The 17,094-nt window shown below is 42.5% G+C and overlaps 2 protein-coding genes across 3 annotated transcripts in view; one reads left to right on the forward strand and one right to left on the reverse strand.

The window, feature by feature from the left end:
• The window catches only part of abcc2 (ATP binding cassette subfamily C member 2), a 48,083-nt gene extending 38,611 nt beyond the window's left edge, over window positions 1-9,472 (forward strand). The window contains exons 24-32 of the mRNA XM_062976375.1: window positions 1,364-1,519; window positions 2,488-2,687; window positions 3,672-3,798; window positions 4,307-4,408; window positions 4,530-4,673; window positions 5,549-5,707; window positions 6,582-6,748; window positions 6,949-7,143; window positions 8,884-9,472. Coding sequence (XP_062832445.1) covers window positions 1,364-1,519; window positions 2,488-2,687; window positions 3,672-3,798; window positions 4,307-4,408; window positions 4,530-4,673; window positions 5,549-5,707; window positions 6,582-6,748; window positions 6,949-7,143; window positions 8,884-9,013 — 1,380 coding nt within the window. The 3' untranslated portion in view covers window positions 9,014-9,472. The remainder of the gene's footprint in view (window positions 1-1,363; window positions 1,520-2,487; window positions 2,688-3,671; window positions 3,799-4,306; window positions 4,409-4,529; window positions 4,674-5,548; window positions 5,708-6,581; window positions 6,749-6,948; window positions 7,144-8,883) is intronic.
• Window positions 9,473-10,954: 1,482 nt separating this feature from the next.
• The window catches only part of dnmbp (dynamin binding protein), a 69,244-nt gene continuing 63,104 nt past the window's right edge, over window positions 10,955-17,094 (reverse strand). For both annotated transcript variants that reach the window (XM_008106501.3, XM_062976377.1), the window contains 4 exons: window positions 15,542-15,724; window positions 14,918-15,116; window positions 14,278-14,714; window positions 10,955-12,975 (listed from right to left, as the gene is read on the reverse strand). In XM_008106501.3, coding sequence (XP_008104708.2) covers window positions 12,790-12,975; window positions 14,278-14,714; window positions 14,918-15,116; window positions 15,542-15,724 — 1,005 coding nt within the window. In that variant the 3' untranslated portion in view covers window positions 10,955-12,789. The remainder of the gene's footprint in view (window positions 12,976-14,277; window positions 14,715-14,917; window positions 15,117-15,541; window positions 15,725-17,094) is intronic.

Consider the following 17,094-nt stretch of genomic DNA (forward strand, 5'->3'; position numbering starts at 1 on the left):
TCAAAGGCCTTCTCCCAGGGATACTGACCATGTGCTTTTTTACTCTTTTTCTCTATGATCTCAATAACTCAGGTGACTCTCACTGTCTTGGCGCTAACTGTCACTATCAGCTCCAGCTTCTGACTCACTTGCTCAACTAATATTCTTGTCCCCCCCCCCCCTCAAATCTCACACATCATTCCATCTCATGCATCTTCCTTCAATCATTCCTTTATTCATTATTCTTTATATATATATATATAATATTTATTATACAAAGATTGTTGTGTACCTTCACAACCCTATGATAGGGTTTTTGTGGCAAGATTTCTTCAGAAGAGGATTTCCATTGTTTTCCTCTAAAGCAGTGGTTCTCAACCTATGGGTTCCCAGATGTTTTGGCCTTCGACTCCCAGATATCCTAACAGCTGGTAAACTGGATAAGATTTCTGGAAGTTGTAGGCCAAAACACATGGGGACCCACAGGTTGAGAACCACTGTTCTACGGCTAAAATAGTGTGACTTACCCAGCGTCACCCAGGGCTGAGTGGGGATTCTAATCTTGCTCCCAAACCCCTAGACCAACACTCAAACCACTGGTTGTCTTATATAACGATATAAATATACATAGAATCAAAAAGTTACATTTCTTAGAATGATTAGCAAAGAGAACTAAACATGAATCAGAACAATGTTTTATATTCTGCCTTCTTTAGTTGCTCAAAAATTAATTATTTTTATTTATTTACTTTATTTCTATCCCGTTTTTCTCACCGTGGGGACTCAGATGCAAAATTGTAGTGTACAACAGGGGTAGGAATTATGTCACCTTCTGAATATTGAAACATAGCTCTCAGGACCCTTCCACACAGTCATATAACCCAGAATACCAAGGCAGAAAATCCCACAATATCTGCTTTGAACTGGGTTATCTGAGTCCACACTGCCATATATTCCAGTTCAAAGCAGATAATGTGGGATTTTATTCAGCTCTGTGGAAGGTTCCTCAGTATTGTTCACCACCACTGATGTGCTAGGACTGCTGGGAGTTAAGAGTGCCACAACATCTGGATGGATGCACAATTTCCATCCCTGGTGTAGAAGGAAATAATGAGCAAAATGCTAAAATATGAGATCCCAGATGTTCAAATTGAATCACCTAAAGTATACTGTCTAAAAATTTGTTTTAAAGTACTTCAGTCATAATGTGGAGCAGTGGAATGAATCATTTGACCTTTCAGATGTTGAAACATATCTTCCAATTTTGTTCAAGCCTCATCTCAGTTTGAAAGATGCAGAATTGAAAGCAGCACCTCTATCTATGTCTGGTTCTTGCAACATTCTTGGTCAGTTCTCCTATCTTCTTCTGCTTCCTTCCCTGCAGGACATCTTTACTGTGGATGAGGCCATTCCTATGTCATTTCGTTCCTGGTTGAACTGCTTCTTGGGAATTATCAGCACTCTCCTGATCATCTGCTTGGCCACACCTTATTTTGCCATTATCATGTTACCTCTGGGACTCCTCTACTACTTTGTTCAAGTGAGTCAAAGCTCCTTCTGGTGGTGGAGATTCCTCTTACCTCCAAGTGGTATATATTCAGACCTTCTGTTTCATCTCCAGAGCTTCACTTCAAAGATCTGTCTTCTGGGCACTTTTTGTAATGAACCCTCACTATCCCCTGAACAGTGTGGTTATGGTGCAAAGGTCTAAATCAGTGGTTCTCAACCTGTGGGTCCCCAGATGTTTTGGCCTTCAACTCCTAGAAATCCTAACAGCTGATAAACTGGCTGGGATTTCTGGGAGTTGTACGCCAAAACCCACAGGTTGAGAACTACTGGTCTAAATAGTAAGCTATCTAAGCCCTGATCCATTGACACTGCAGATCTAGCCCAATGAAATCAGAGACAGCAGATAAAATATCTTGTGTATCATAAGAGAATCTTACGTCTTGTCATCCTGTTCTGCCATACTCTCAACCCATCATCTTCATCCAAAACTGACATTAGGAAGTCTAAGATCTTTCCCAAGTCAAAATTACGCAAATAATGCAAGTGTCCCATTCTGCACTAGAACTTATAAAGAAAAGAGGAAAAGCTTAAATCCCATGGCCTAGAACCATTCAATACAAATCTAAAGAACTGTAATATTTCATAGTGGGGGTAGTGTAGTTATGCAGTTGTTTTGGCATGTAGTAGACCTTGGCTTTCTTAAGTTTGCATTGAGTTGTTTGCAACCACTTTGCAAACATACTCTCTTCCCCATTGTGTCTTAAAAGCAATGACTGGCAAAAGGACACAGGATTGCCCTTGTGCAAGCACAAAATATTCTTGGTGCTATAGGAAATATTCTTGGTGCTATAGGAAGTCATAGAATCTCTTGTAGGGGTGTTAGCAAACAACAGAAAAGAGCAATGTTTTAGGAGGGAAATAACAGAACTCTCCCTCTGCAACTATCAAGTGGTTTCTGCCTTTCTATAAGATCTCAATGATCTATCTTTTTGCTCATAGCAATTCTATGTGAGCACCTCCCGCCAGCTGCGGCGCCTGGACTCTGTCACCCGCTCGCCCATCTATTCCCATTTCAGTGAAACAGTATCAGGTCTCTCTGTCATTCGGGCTTATGGACACCAGGAACGCTTCCTGCAGCACAATGAGAAGATTGTGGACATCAATCAGAAATCTGTGTACTCTTGGATTGTTTCTAACAGGTGAGCCTAAGATGTGGAAAGGCTTGGCTGGATTGTATCAAAATCGTCTTCCATTTTTGGATAGCACCAGCTCATGGTCTTTTTTTTGTCTCCGTTTTACAAAATGAAAAGAAAGGACAGTTTTCTGTTATTGTGGTTTACGCAAGGTTAACTGTTTGATGTACAGTCTCAGTAATGGTTATTTTGTACTATATTGCTATCAGATATGTAGTTACTAAGAGCCCCAGGTGGCGCAGCATGTTACAGCGCTGAGCTGCTGAACTTGCAGACCGAAAGGTCGCAAGTTCAAATCTGGGGGAGTGGAGTGAGCACCCACTCTTAGCCCCAGCTTCTGCCAACCTATCATTCAAAAACATGCAAATGTGAGTAGATCAATAGATACTACTCCAGCGAGAAGGTAACGGTGCTCTGTGCCAGCCACATGAACTTGGAGGTGTCTACGGACAACGCCGGCTCTTCGGCTTAGAAATGGAGATGAGCACCAACCCCCAGAGTCGGACTTGAATGGACTTAATGTCAGGGGAAAACCTTTACCTTTACCTTTACCTATGTAGTTACTGGCTTCACATTTCAACTTTTTATTTGCCATTTGAACAAGAGTGGTTTACACGTAGTTGATTTTTCGCATTGATTCCACTTTTCTTTTTTTGAATTTTTTGATTTTTTTCTTTCTGGTACAGTTGTTGAGATGAAAGACATTTGGGATATTGGGATATTATTCATAAAATATTCAAGAGTAAAATTTACTCAAAAACTAGATGTTATATAGGACATTAGGAAACTGTTTTTAATTAGCATAAAATGATCCCAAACATCAGGGATAGAGTCAGGATTCTATGGAAAAGATATGTTTTCTGAAGAGTTCCACAACATAAAACATTTATTAACTGCTCCCTATGGAGTAATACTCATCTACTTAATGGCACAGGCTGGATGTAAGAGACAGTGAAATGCATTACTCAGCTTACCTCTCTCTTTCTCCAGGTGGCTGGCTGTGCGCCTCGAGTTTGTGGGGAATCTGGTGGTGTTCTTTGCGGCACTGCTGGCAGTCTTTGCCAGAGATCCTTTGAACAGTGGCATTGTAGGACTTTCTATCTCCTCAGCTCTCAGTGTGAGTAATAGAGGCAAACATTGGCCACAGATGAAACTAATGGAGCAGAGCCATAAATAAATGTATTGTATTTATGATATAACCTTACCAGCATTCCTCTTAACCCATGCAGTACATTTTCTTTTTTAAAAGCTTTAAAAGTATTTTGCAATTGCACACCTTCAAAGCTGTAAGAAAGGAAATGTACATACACTAAAGGGGTTGCTATTATGGCTCTTTCCAGAAGCATTCTAGTATTGAAAATAAAGTGCAATGTTGCTGAAGTGAAGGGGGCCTGTCCTCATGAAGCTTACATAATGATTTGTAAACAGTAAAAGGGTGTTTTTCTATAGAGATTGCTACAAGTAGGAACTGTTTTTTGAAAAGAGATATAATTCCCATTATAGGATAGGCTTTTACAGCAAGTGCCATCCTTTTTGTACATGTGCCATTCAACTAAGTTTAAAAGAGAGGACAAGAGCTGGAGAACAAAGGCTGCTTTGCTGATATTTCCATTCCTTCTGTGCAGGTGACTCAGACGTTGAACTGGTTGGTACGGATGACTTCTGAGTTAGAGACCAACATTGTGGCTGTAGAGAGAGTACACGAATACACAGAGGTGCCAAATGAGGTACAGAGTTGTTGTAGTCAATGGTCATATCTACTGGGGAATGGGATGCTGGAAGATCCCAGTCTCATAGGAAACGCTGCAATGAAATAAATTCAACCAGTTCTCCTAACGTCTCTTGCAGGCACCTTGGGTGACATTACAAAGGCCACAGTCAAGCTGGCCCAACAATGGAGAGATCCGTTTCGTGAACTATCAGGTGCGGTATCGACCTGAGTTGCAGCTAGTTCTTGATGGGATCAACTGTTATATCAAAAGCTCTGAGAAGGTGAGGTACTACAGGAAAGTCAATCAAACTGAGACTTGGCTGGGAATAGAAGATGCCTCGTGACAAGAGCATACAGAGAAGAAAGATGTCATGTAGGGAAGATGAGGGCATGGCAAAGTTGGCTCACTGCAATTGCTGGGCCAAATTCTCATTGACTGAAAAACCTCTAGGCTTCTCCGCTCCCAATGAGCTACCACAGAATTAAATAAGTAGAACTAGAACAATGATACAATATTCTCTCTAGTTAGATGAATGAAGAAAAAAGAAATAGGTTGAGTTTCACTTACTTGGAAATACAGTAGAGTCTCACTTATCCAACATAAACGGGCCGGCAGAACGTTGGATAAGTGAATATGTTGGATAATAAGGAGAGATTAAGGAGAAGCCTATTAAACATCAAATTAGGTTATGATTTGACAAATTAAGCACCAAAACATCATGCTATACAACAAGTTTGACAGAAAAAGTAGTTCAATACACAGTAATGCTATGTAGTAATTACTGTATTTATGAATTTAGCACCAAAATATCACGATGTATTGAAAACATTGACTACAAAAAGGCGTTGGATAATCCAGAATGTTGGATAAGCGAATGTTGGATAAGTGAGACTCTACTGTACTCCAAAAACTGAAACATTTGGCTCCCAGTCACTCACTTCTCTTTCTCACTTCAGAGCTCCTTGAAGGAAAACTCAATGACTGTTAGTTGTGTGACTAACTCCTTTCTCCCCATTCCTTATTCACTATGTATATGCAAATACAGTACAGATATTCCAATATTTTAAAAAGTCTGGTCCCAACATGTCAGACACAGGAGGCTCAAACCATACAAACTCTACCAGGCACCTAATCTTTGGGATGTTGCATTTTCAGATTGGTGTCGTGGGTCGAACAGGAGCTGGGAAATCCTCCCTCACTAACTGCCTCTTTCGCATCCTGGAAGCAGCCGGGGGAAAGATCCTGATTGATGGACTTGATATAGCAACCATTGGTCTGCATGACCTGCGCCAGAAGCTCACTATCATCCCACAAGTAAGAAACCCAAAGGTGGTGGAGCTGGACTTTGGCTGGTCAGAGATAAATGCCGCTGGAGTTGGGTATTGAGCACAAACTCCTTTTGGGCTGAGGGGTGTGTGTGTGTGTGTGTGTGTGTGTGTGTGTGAGAGAGAGAGAGAGAGAGAGAGAGAGAGAGAGAGAGAGAGAGAGAGAGAGAGAGAGAGAGAGAGAGAGAGAGAGAGAGAGAGAGAGAGTTTCTTTTATGTTAGTATTTCATGTTTCCTTGGAACAGGTGGTGAGATCATCGTTCTCCCCAATAACTACTTCTGAATAAAGAAGTGTTTCTTTGTTTTATATTTTAATCCCCCAAATGGCTTGCTTACATTTGAGTAAACATAACCTTTTGCCAAACATTACAATAATAAACACTAAGAAATAGCTTGGAGGAGAGGGGACGTAGAGGTCGCACCCATTGAAACACAAATTGTAAATTCTACTTAAAATGATTTAGACTGCAAACCAATGTTCAGCAGTCTCCATCTTGTTGGCCTTAGCTCAATCCACTTTGCTTACAGCCTCATCCATTTCTGGATGAATTCCAAGTCCATTTTAGACTTGGAATTCAGTCCTAAGGTCACATTGGATACCCACTTATCCTAATCTTCAGTACAATGATTTTGTGAGGCAGGGGGTATGGACAGAAGATGCCAAGTGTGTATAGCCAATCCTAAGATCACATTTCTCACAAAAGAATGCCAAGACACAGTTGGAACTACCACTTCTGGATCTGACATGGAAGGTGGCTGAAAAATTCTACCCATTTAATGTGTAAAATGAAAGCAAAAATGACAAATCAACCACTTTCCTACTCAACTGTCCAAGCTCAAACATCTTATACACACCCTTGCAGGATCCTGTTCTCTTTTCGGGGAGCTTGCGCATGAACCTGGACCCATTTGACCAGCACTCAGACAAAGATGTCTGGTACGCACTGGAGCTGGCACACTTGAAGACTTTTGTGAGCAGCCTGCCAGAAGGATTGTCTTATCCAGTGAGCGAAGCAGGAGAGAACCTGAGGTACAGAAGAGTAATGCTGGGGTGCTAAGATATTCACATTTTCTTAGTTGTACAGGCTGTTCTCAGTCACATATCTCTCAACCCGTTACAGCCTGGCTTAAGTGAAAGCATGAGCTATTTAGAGATTAATTCCAATATTTTACCTGCTATGGGCTGGGACCATGTAGTTAGTAAAAACAGTGACCATTTTGTTCCCACAGCGTGGGGCAGAGACAACTGCTGTGTTTGGCACGCGCGCTTCTCCGTAAATCCAAAATCTTGATTCTGGATGAGGCCACAGCAGCTGTGGATATGGAGACTGATCACTTAATCCAACAGACAATCCGGAGTGAGTTTGTTGACTGCACAGTGATCACCATTGCCCATCGGCTGCACACCATCATGGATAGCAACAGGTAAAATGTGCGGGTGTCCCCATATGATTTAAAATGATTCATGGCAGCATCACGAGTGGAATAGTCTTACCTTCTGCAATAGAGGTTTCAGGGCCTCATGCCCCATAAAAACAGAAATAGCAAAAGTGCCTTCCACCTACAATGGAACAATCATAGGTACTTATTCCTACTATGGAGCAGTATGGAATATGGCCATATTAAGTAATTATGCCATTAAACCTGAAACTTCCATGGATTTTTTAAAATAGAGAAATAAATATGCAGTTAAGCTGCACAGATATATATGTTCACAATCCTTAGAAAATAAATTGGTTGCTTACTAAGTGTGATAACATATGTCTGTTTGAAATTTGCAAGTGAATTTTGTTCAGCTCTGGGAAACTAAACCCACCATACTGCTTTAACCACAAATACATAAACAACAAAAAGCTTAATGGATTTCTATAAGCCTTTTATAACTGTATTTGGCACCGAAGACAAAATTGTAAACTGCTACAAAAAGAAATCTGGAAAGGAAACTCTGACCTCATAAAATCTGTTTTATAGTAAACACGTTATCAAAAATTGGAATCTAGCAAAAAAAGGCTACATCAGCCCAACTTTTTGGCATAATCACAGGATCTGTGCCTCCCACTCAGTAGTAATTCATAGGGCAAAAAACCGAAAAAACTAACCCTAGTGGTATGTGGATAAGCTGGAAATATTAGCAGTTGTGTCTAGGAATTCATAACTAAAATTTTCAATGTATCAATCAGCAAATGACTCCAAATAAATAAGCAATGAATTGATAAATGAAACAATACAAGTAATACACGATCATCTATGGCATTGCTTTATGTTAGTGACTGTCAACTCCCCTAATAATTTACTGAGATTGGTTTACCTACCTGTGGCTCTTCTTACTCTCCTTCCTGTGGCACAATTTCAGAATTGGTGGAATTAGGTAAAAGGTAAAGGTTTCCCCTGACGTTAAGTCTAGTCGTGACCGACTCTGGGGGTTGGTGCTCATCTCCATTTCTAAGCCGAAGAGCCGGCGTTGTCCATAGACATCTCCAGGTCATGTGGCCAGCATGACTGCATGGAGCGCCGTTACCTTCCCGCCGGAATGGTACCTATTGATCTACTCACATTTGCATGTTTTCGAACCGCTAGGTTGGCAGGAGCTGGGGCTAACAGCGGGTGCTCATTCCGCTCCCGGGATTTGAACCTGGGACCTTTCGGTCCGCAAGTTCAGCAGGTCAGCACTTTGACACACTTTGCCACCGGGGCTCCTGGTGGAATTAAGCATTGTACAAAAGAAAAAGGGGGCAAAGGACTTCTTTTTCAATTCCAATATACCTGAAATAAACTGGTGAGCATTGCCCTCGAAGGGCAAAATTCTTGGACACAGGGAACATGTCTCAAACTGACAAAAAGTCCCCTTCCCTTCATGCTATGAGTTTAGGACAACTGCACTGGGACAAAGAAAGAAATAGACTTTGAGTAGCCCAATCAGCATTTCTTCTACAAAACGTTCCAATATAATTCTTTTTAATAACCCACCAAAAATAAGTGAATGGCTTACATACTCTCAAAATATTTTAGGTATGCAAAGGCATGTATCTTTGTAAATTATGTTTTGTAGATGTATCAAATGCTGGCTGAAGAACATATTTTCAAGTAACTGAACTGGAAGATATGTGTATTGTGTGTATATTGGTGCAAGTGCTACAGCTCAGGCTTCTCTTTCTCCTTCTTTAGGGTGATGGTACTTCAAGCAGGAAAGATTGTAGAGTTTGACAGCCCCGAGGAGCTCCTTCAGCAGCACGGTGTCTTTGCAGCGATGGCAAGGGATGCTGGCATTTTGGGAAATCAGGACACTGCCCTATAGAGTGTGTGAGCTCAAGGCCACGACATGAAGATTCTCTATATTGCAGGAATCCTGTTGCAGGTCTTCTGGGCCTGCCTTGATTCTGAGTGACAATTCTGCAATTGTATTGGCAGTGCCACTACATTTGGGACATCTCCCGAGACCGTTCCCTGTGACATGCCACAGCTGCCGTATTATTGACTTGGTCATGAACTTGCAGTTGACAGCAAGTAAACCCTGGTTCTATGGAAAGTGTGCTTCTACTACCACTCTCGGTGCTATCAAGGATCATTTAGAGATCAGTCTGGTGAATTTCTCCTATTTCGGGAGTCAAATCATGTTCCTAAATCTTTGATGGTCTTTAAAATTCTCCATGCCACAAAAGAAGACAACAAACCTAACTGATTGCTGTATATCTTTACTGTTCTGTTTGCGCTTCCAGACACAGGAGTCTTTGAGAATAAAGTCTTAGCTCAGTGATACAGCACATGCTTTCTATGCAGGTTCCAGATATAATCCCTACCACTGGTTTCAAAATAATCCTACCCGAAGTCTTGCACAGCTTCTGGCAGTCAATTGACCATAGTGGACTAGAGGATCCTATAGCCTGACTCAGTACAGGGTAGCTTTCTCTGTTTCTAATAAAAGGTAGGAACAAGTGCTTCTATGTGGATTTTCCTGACGGTTCCCTTGCAGCTCATTTGGAGGAAATAGGATGCCGAATCTCAGCTTAAAGTGCTACACTACAACTGGGAAAATGCTATAAATATCTGGAGCATCCTTATCTGAAACAACCCAATCTTCAGTTCCTTCCTTTGTTCCTACTTTAAAAATTGTAACATATTTGAGACTTTTCAAGAGAATGTTGAACTTGGTCTATTTATCTCCATCACTACCTGGTGGCCTCTCTCACTGTCTGGGGATGATGGGGACTGAAGTCCAACACACAAGAAATGCTGCTGTTGAGTATTCCCCAGTTCCTCCAAGTACATTTGCATTCTGAAACCAAGGAGTACTTGTTCTAAATCATGAAATGTAGTTCATTCTTAAGGAATTTTTACTCTTCTAAGAATAAGTTTCCTTCTAGCTTTGCTAGCATGTGTTTTATTTTAAAATGTGTAACTGGCAGCATCTTTGTTGGTTGCGTTGTCGAAGGTTTTCATGGCCGGACCCACTGGGTTACTGTGAGTCTTCCGGACTGTGTGGCCATATTCCAGAAGCATTCTCTCCCGACGTTCCGCCCACATCTATGGCAGGCATCCTCAAAGGTTGTGAGGTATATTGGAAACTAAGCAAGGGAGGTTTAAGTATCTGTGGAAGGTCCAGGGTGGGAGAAAGAACTCTTGTCTGCTGGAAGAAAGCGTGAATGTTGTAATAATCACCTTGATTAGCATTTAATGGCCTTGCAGATTCAAGGCCAGGCTGATTCCTGCCTGGGGGAATCCTTTGTTGGGAAGTGTTGCACTTTATTTACTGTCCTGATTTTAGCGGTTTTAAATATTAGTAGCCAGATTTTGTTCATTTTCATGGTTTCCTCCTTTCTGTTGAAATCCACATGTTTGTGGATTTCAGTGGCTTCTCTGTGTAGTCTGACATGGTGATTGTTAGAGTGGTCCAGCATTTTCAGTGTTCTCAAATAATATGCTGTGTCTAGGTTGGTAATCAATTAAATGCTAATCAAGGCTATTAATTGAAACATTCACACTTGCCTCAAGCAGACAAGAGTTCTTTCTCCCACCCTGAACCTTCCAGATATATAAACCCCATTTGCCTAGTTTCCAATATACCGCACAACCTCTAAGGATGCCTGCCACAGATGTGGGTGAAACGTGAGGAGAGAATACTTCTGGAACATGGCCATACAGCCTGGAAAACTCACAGCAATCCATCTTTGTTAGTGTTTCGCAGGTTGGGGAACCTGCTTATGTCAACAGGAAAGAGACAATGCATCAACACAAAATATTTCAGAAAGAGAATTTTATTTACAAAACAGCAGCTCAGGAGTATTAGACAAAATGCACCTCTTTCACTGTGTAGGGTCCTTTCCACCAAGCACAGGAATTCACTCCACCCCTGCCAATTCTGACTGGTGCCCAGGGGCTGAAACCACTCCAGCAGTTTACAGTCACAAAAAGACAGTGCAGCATCCAAGGGCTACAATTGATTGACAGCATCAGAAAAAATGGCTGCAGGAGCTGACCACCAGGATTGGGAGAACAATAGCGGAATTTCAGGCCTAACTGAAAGTGAATCTTTTGGTCACTGCAGAGGAAGGGAATTCAACATCTCTTCCATGTAAGGACCAAAATCCCCCCTGGACTCATCTTTCTCATGAACACCTAAAGAGGCATTTGATGTCTGGTGGAGAGCAAGGGGACATCAGATAAGTGTCTGGCTATGTACCTATAGCCAAACATAGGGCAAAGACTCCTTCACAAACTCTGATGCTCCTGGATGGTGATATTTTCACTGTACACTCAACTATAAACACAAAGCCAGATGTTTCTCCAATGCCCTCTGATTTTCACCAGCCACTAAACAGCTGTGGGTGAAAGGTCTTTTTGGAGAAAGGGAAAATGTATCATAGTTTGCAATAAGTTTCCTGATGCAGGATCTCTATGTCCAACTGCTTGTAAGCTAGTAGGGCAATATGGGGGGTGGGGGGATGGGTGGTGGTTTACAACTGCTGTCCGCCTGCTGCCATTACGATCACTCCAAAAGTAATTCAGGCTTATTTAATAGACCATTATGCTGGGATAAGACATCAGTAGGATTCCAGCCAAGTTTATTTACCCTGCTTAGCCAACACATAACAGAATTTAATGGTGTCTGAGTAGTGGTGCTCTGAGTATATCTTCTTTGGTGGCTAGTATGCAGCAGTCTGCACCCGATATTACTCTATCTTTAGTAGAAGAGCCTTTCAGTGTCTTCTGTCTTGTGCTATATTGGTCCAGCCATGCTTTAATGAAGGCCAAATTGATCAACAGCTATTATCATGATTGTTAAATGGAACCTGTAGGTTCAGCAGAGAGCTTATAGATCAGTGGTTCTCAACCTAGGGTCCCTAGATGTTTTGGCCTTCAACTCCCAGAAATCCTAACAGCTAGTAAACTGGCTGGGATTTCTGGGAGTTGTAGGCCAAAAACATCTGTGGACCCCAGGTTGAGAACCACTGTTATATGGAGAGGATGACAACTTCCAAAATCCTCCAACATTCTCCCATCCCAGATTACGATAAAGGCACTTTTACAAGCTTTACTTCAGAGACAGTGTTCCTCTCAATATCAGTTGCTGGGGAATGAAGGGCAGGGGGATCTTATTATTTTTGTGGACGGTTGAAGGCTGGCCTTTCAGGGGGAACAAAATACTGACCTGGATGGATCCTCCACCTGAACCAGTAGGGCTCCTGTTAGGTTCTGAATTCATGCCTATCACACAGGCCTCTTGGCTTATAATTAGCAAGAGACCTCCTTGCTGCATCATCTCCAGCCAGACTGCAACCTTGTTAGTCAAAGAGGACTAAAGTCCTTCCCATGAGGGAATGGACTTCCCAGCACTTTTGAAGGGAAGAGAAGATTGCTGCTCAGGCCTGGTAGTTCCGCCTTGTAAGGTAAAAGGTAAAACAGTAGAAGGCCAATGGGAGCACCTCATTTCATAATCACAGGAAATGTCACTCCCCACCAAAGATGTCCAAGTCTAAACCACCTGGGAAGGACAAGTATGCTGAGCAAGGCCTTCTTCTGTCCAGTTCCAACAGCGATTAAGGCACCAGATTCCGACACTGCCCGGTAGGCATCTCACGTGTACTCCGTCTTCCGAATGTAACTTGATGGCACATAGCCCCGCTTTCCATGCACTTCCGCCAACCACCACTCCTGATTGCCAGTGATGTCTTCAAATTGCAGAATCTTTAGTCTCTGATTGGCTGTTACACTCAGTTCATTTGAATTACGTCCCTTAAAGGTGTAAACAGCATAATAAATCTGGTAAAAGAAAGGATGGAAAGAAAGAAAGAATCAGTGAAGAAAGATAGATTGCAAACCCTGTCCTGCAGCAACTAGAGGCCCTGAAGAATATGTCCCAACTTTTTGTAGTGATGTTGGGAATATGTTTACAACTGGCACAACAAGCTTATGTATCTTATATATCACAAAATGGAATTTGGTGCTACTAAGAACAAAGACAAAACAAGTACACATAAAACCTAACTTGGAAAAAAATTTAGACGTATCAACAAGAGGGAAAACAACAGCATCTATCGAGATGAAAAACAGTTTCTACAGGTTAACTGTCCCAGGCCTGGGTTGTTATGAGTTTTCTGGGCTGTATGGCCATGTTCCAGAAGCATTTTTTCCTGACGTTTTGCCTACATCTACGGCAGGCATCCTCAGAGGTTGTGAGATATATTGTAAACTAGGCAAGGGAGGTTTAAATATCTGTGGAAGATCGGGGGTGGGAGAAAGAACTCTTGTCTGCTTGAGGTACGTGTGAATGTTGCAATTAGCCGCCTTGATTAGCATTTTAATGGCAGTTTTAAGGCTGGCTGGTAGCTGCCTGGGGGAAACCTTTGTTAGCTGGCCCTGATTGATTCTTCTCTGGAATTCCCGTTTTTTTAGTCTTGCTCTTTACTTACTTTTCTGGTTTTAGAGTTTTTTTTAATATTGGTAGCCAGATTTTGTTCATTTTCATGGTTTCCTCTTTTCTGTTGAAAGACCCCTCAACCTCTGAGGGTGCCTGCCATAGATGTGGGTGAACGACAGGAGAAAATGCTTCTCGAACATGAGCATATAGCCCAGAAAACTCACAACAATCCAGTGATTCTGGCCATGAAGGCCTGTCCCAGGCCTGCCTGAATAAAAGGCTTTGGCCTGTCAGTAGAAAAATAAAAGAGATGGATCCAACATTCATTATGATTAATGTGATGGAACAGAATTTAACGTGAATTTCCCAAACATTCCATTTCAACCATGGCTGTATTAACCAGATAGCAGACATTCGCAGAGAGACTAAGGGTGCATCTACACTGATCACCTAAATAAGTTTCAAACCAATATTGAAAAAAGTGGTTTTGCTGTGCAGATGGTGACGTAGGAAATCCTGAAACCAGTTTGGCACCCAGATAGTGATTACACAAACCATAGAGCACTGATGAGCATTAAGAGCTTTCTTTCGTGCACTTCTGTGGGCTTTGGAATCCAGCTGCAGCAGTCTGACTCTAACTTTGAACTGCATTAAATGGTCAGTGTAGACATGGCCTGAGAGGTGTTACATACATTCTTGCTCACCTGGTTTCCTTTACATTCACTGCTCTTCATCCCAGAGCTGCTGTCCTCCAGTGATGGTGCCTCTCTTGCCTTGGGTCGAGGTGGGTGTCCATTGCGAGGGTCAGGGTTGCTGTAGCGCCGTGAGGCTGGAACAAGGCGGGGGGGATGCACCAACCCCCCTGTGGGGCCCACCTGGGCCTGGCAGGCAGCATCCACTTCAGAAGGAGTCTGTGGGGAATGGATGAGGTCCCCTTGGAAGCCAGAGTCTGGTGAAGTCTTCTGTGGGCTACTCACAGAGGCATTACTCAGAGTGCTGCCCAGGATGCTGCTGCCACGGGAGGAAGACGAGCCACTGTGTTCAGATTCACTGGAGGAATGGCTGCCTACAGAGGCATCTGAATGGCTACATCGCGGATTGTAAGGCTTCAGGAAGGAGCTGTACACAAACCCTTTAGTCACTGTGAAGTGGGAAGGGAGAAATACCATACCATTATCTTGGAGATGGCAACAAGACCCAGATAAGACATCAGAAAGTGAACATGTTAAGTTTGTTTTGGACTACAGCTCTCAGAATCCCTCCCATGCTGGAATTCTGACAGTATTTTAAAAATCCTAATTTCTCCCTTCTCTGAAAGAAGCAGGCACATCAGGGACCACTTACCTCCATTGTCAATAAGCCAGCGGTTCTGACTGCCCATCGGGTCTTTCTTCTTGAGGACACCCACCAGATCTCCTTCCAGGAGTGACACATCCAGATCTTGTGCTGCATTGAAGTTGCGCTCAGCCTGGAAGAGCTTGTCAGGGGGATATCGAGCTAGCAGGCTTGTGCGTAAGTCATCCGATTGCAGCATGTAGCTGGGCTAAAAGGGAAACAACAATACTGGTAAAGAGGCAGGGAGAGCTGTGGTATCCATCCACCCCTCTTTGTTCTGGCTAACGTTACCATCCTTATTTATCAGGCAGTGAATGTACTGTGACTGCTCTTCACACACAAAGGTTGCAAACCTTTTGTAAGCCACTCCGAGCCCTGGGAGAGTGTTTTTGAGATTTTTTTTAAAAAAAAATATTTTAAAGATGTTTTTAAATTGTTAGATTTTAGCCTTTCTTGTAAGCCGCCCCGAGCCCTAGGGGAGTGGCGGCATATAAGTTTAAATAATAAATAAATAAATAAAACATTATGGTTTCTACTACCATAATCCCTCAGGCAGCATGGTCAACATGTGGGCTGGGAAAGGTAGAAAAGAGAGGACAGCTCTCTTTTTTTGCTTGCCCCCATGATGCTCACCATGCCCAGAAGTGGCTGCCTTCGTGCTGACTGGCGCTCTAAACTCTTCCTCTCAAAGGGCTTCTTGACAGCAGGAGTGCTTTCTGGGAAGAAAGTGAAGACTTGTAGCTGCTGAAGGACACGGCTGTGCTCTTCCTGGAAGACGGCAACCAGATTCCCCTCTCTGCCAACCACTTTTAGCAGCTAGGAGAGAAGAAAGCCATATAATTCAAAGGAGCAGAAAAATAGTGGGGCCAATACAGGATCATTCCAGCCACATTCTGCTCAAAAATGAGCCAGTAAGAAGTTGTACACCATAGATTACAACATACGACTCAGCAGCTATTGCTGGCTAAAGATGATGACAGCTGCTATCTATTAACATCTGAAGGGCCATTTGTTCCTCTAGGACAGTGGTTCCCAATCTGTGGGCTGCGGCCTGAGATCTAAAATAAGGTCCACAAGACATGCGGAGAAAATCAGCTCTAGATTATTAAATATGGTTTTCTGTGGGCGAGCAGATGGCGACTACTGGGTGGCATATGTTGTGTATCAGAAACTAGAGTTGATATGGTCTTTTCCAATGCTATTTTCTGAATAAGCACCCCAAATAACTAAACTGAATCTAAAGTTGACCAAAAACAGATCTGTAATCGCTTTGGTACTAATGGTGGAGAATGGTCCCTGGTCAAAGTGGTCCCTGGTCAAAAAATGTTGGAAACCACTGCTCTAGGAGAACTCCAGGAATGGCTGTGGAGCCCAGCATCAGACCACTTGTCCTCTCTTTCACATTAAAGGGAAATTCAGTGTTAGTAGTCATGTCCTAAATCAGAGCTGGAAAACTTAGTCTTCCAAATGTTTTGAATCTAGATTCCCAGAAATTCCAACCAGCAATGGTAAGAAATTATGGAACCTTTATTCCAAAACATCTGGAGAACCAAAGGGTCCCCAGTCTTGTTATACATCCAACTCTTTTAACCATGCAGCTTTTTGTTTCAGAGGATTAATAGCTCAGGGCAGAGGAAACATTTTGCACTAAAAAATGCTGTCATCAGTATTTGCCTAAAACTCCAGAGTGCTGCTTACAGGGGTGTGAAACTATGGTCCCTTTATGTTGTTTTTTGGACTGCAATTCTTTTAACCCTTCACTAGTAGCCCAGCTATTTATAGCTGATGGGAGCTACAGACAATAAATATCAGGAAAGCTACCTCTGGAGTAGGGAATGGACCAGAGAAAGGGATGTCATGGCAAAACCCAAAGGGAAAGGAGCAACAAATCTGAAATCTCAACGAACTTTCAAATGGAACCGGGTCCATTTACACAGGGTGAGCAACTTGTGGCTCACCAGCTGTGGAATGAAATAGCAGAAATTTCCTTCATCTCTTATCACTGGCTGCACTGGTTGGAACTGATGAGAATTGCTATTCCAACTGCCTTTGAAAGGAAAGCCATCCGAATTAAGATGTACGCCTTCCTCCCTACTGCAGACAGGATGTGAATTCTTTGAAAATTAGAATAAAACAGGTGTAATCGGGGAAATTAGTGTGGCCATTCCTTTTGCCTCTTATTTGTT

Source organism: Anolis carolinensis, chromosome 3 (assembly GCF_035594765.1).
Source record: "Anolis carolinensis isolate JA03-04 chromosome 3, rAnoCar3.1.pri, whole genome shotgun sequence".
Classification (NCBI taxonomy): domain Eukaryota; kingdom Metazoa; phylum Chordata; class Lepidosauria; order Squamata; family Dactyloidae; genus Anolis; species Anolis carolinensis.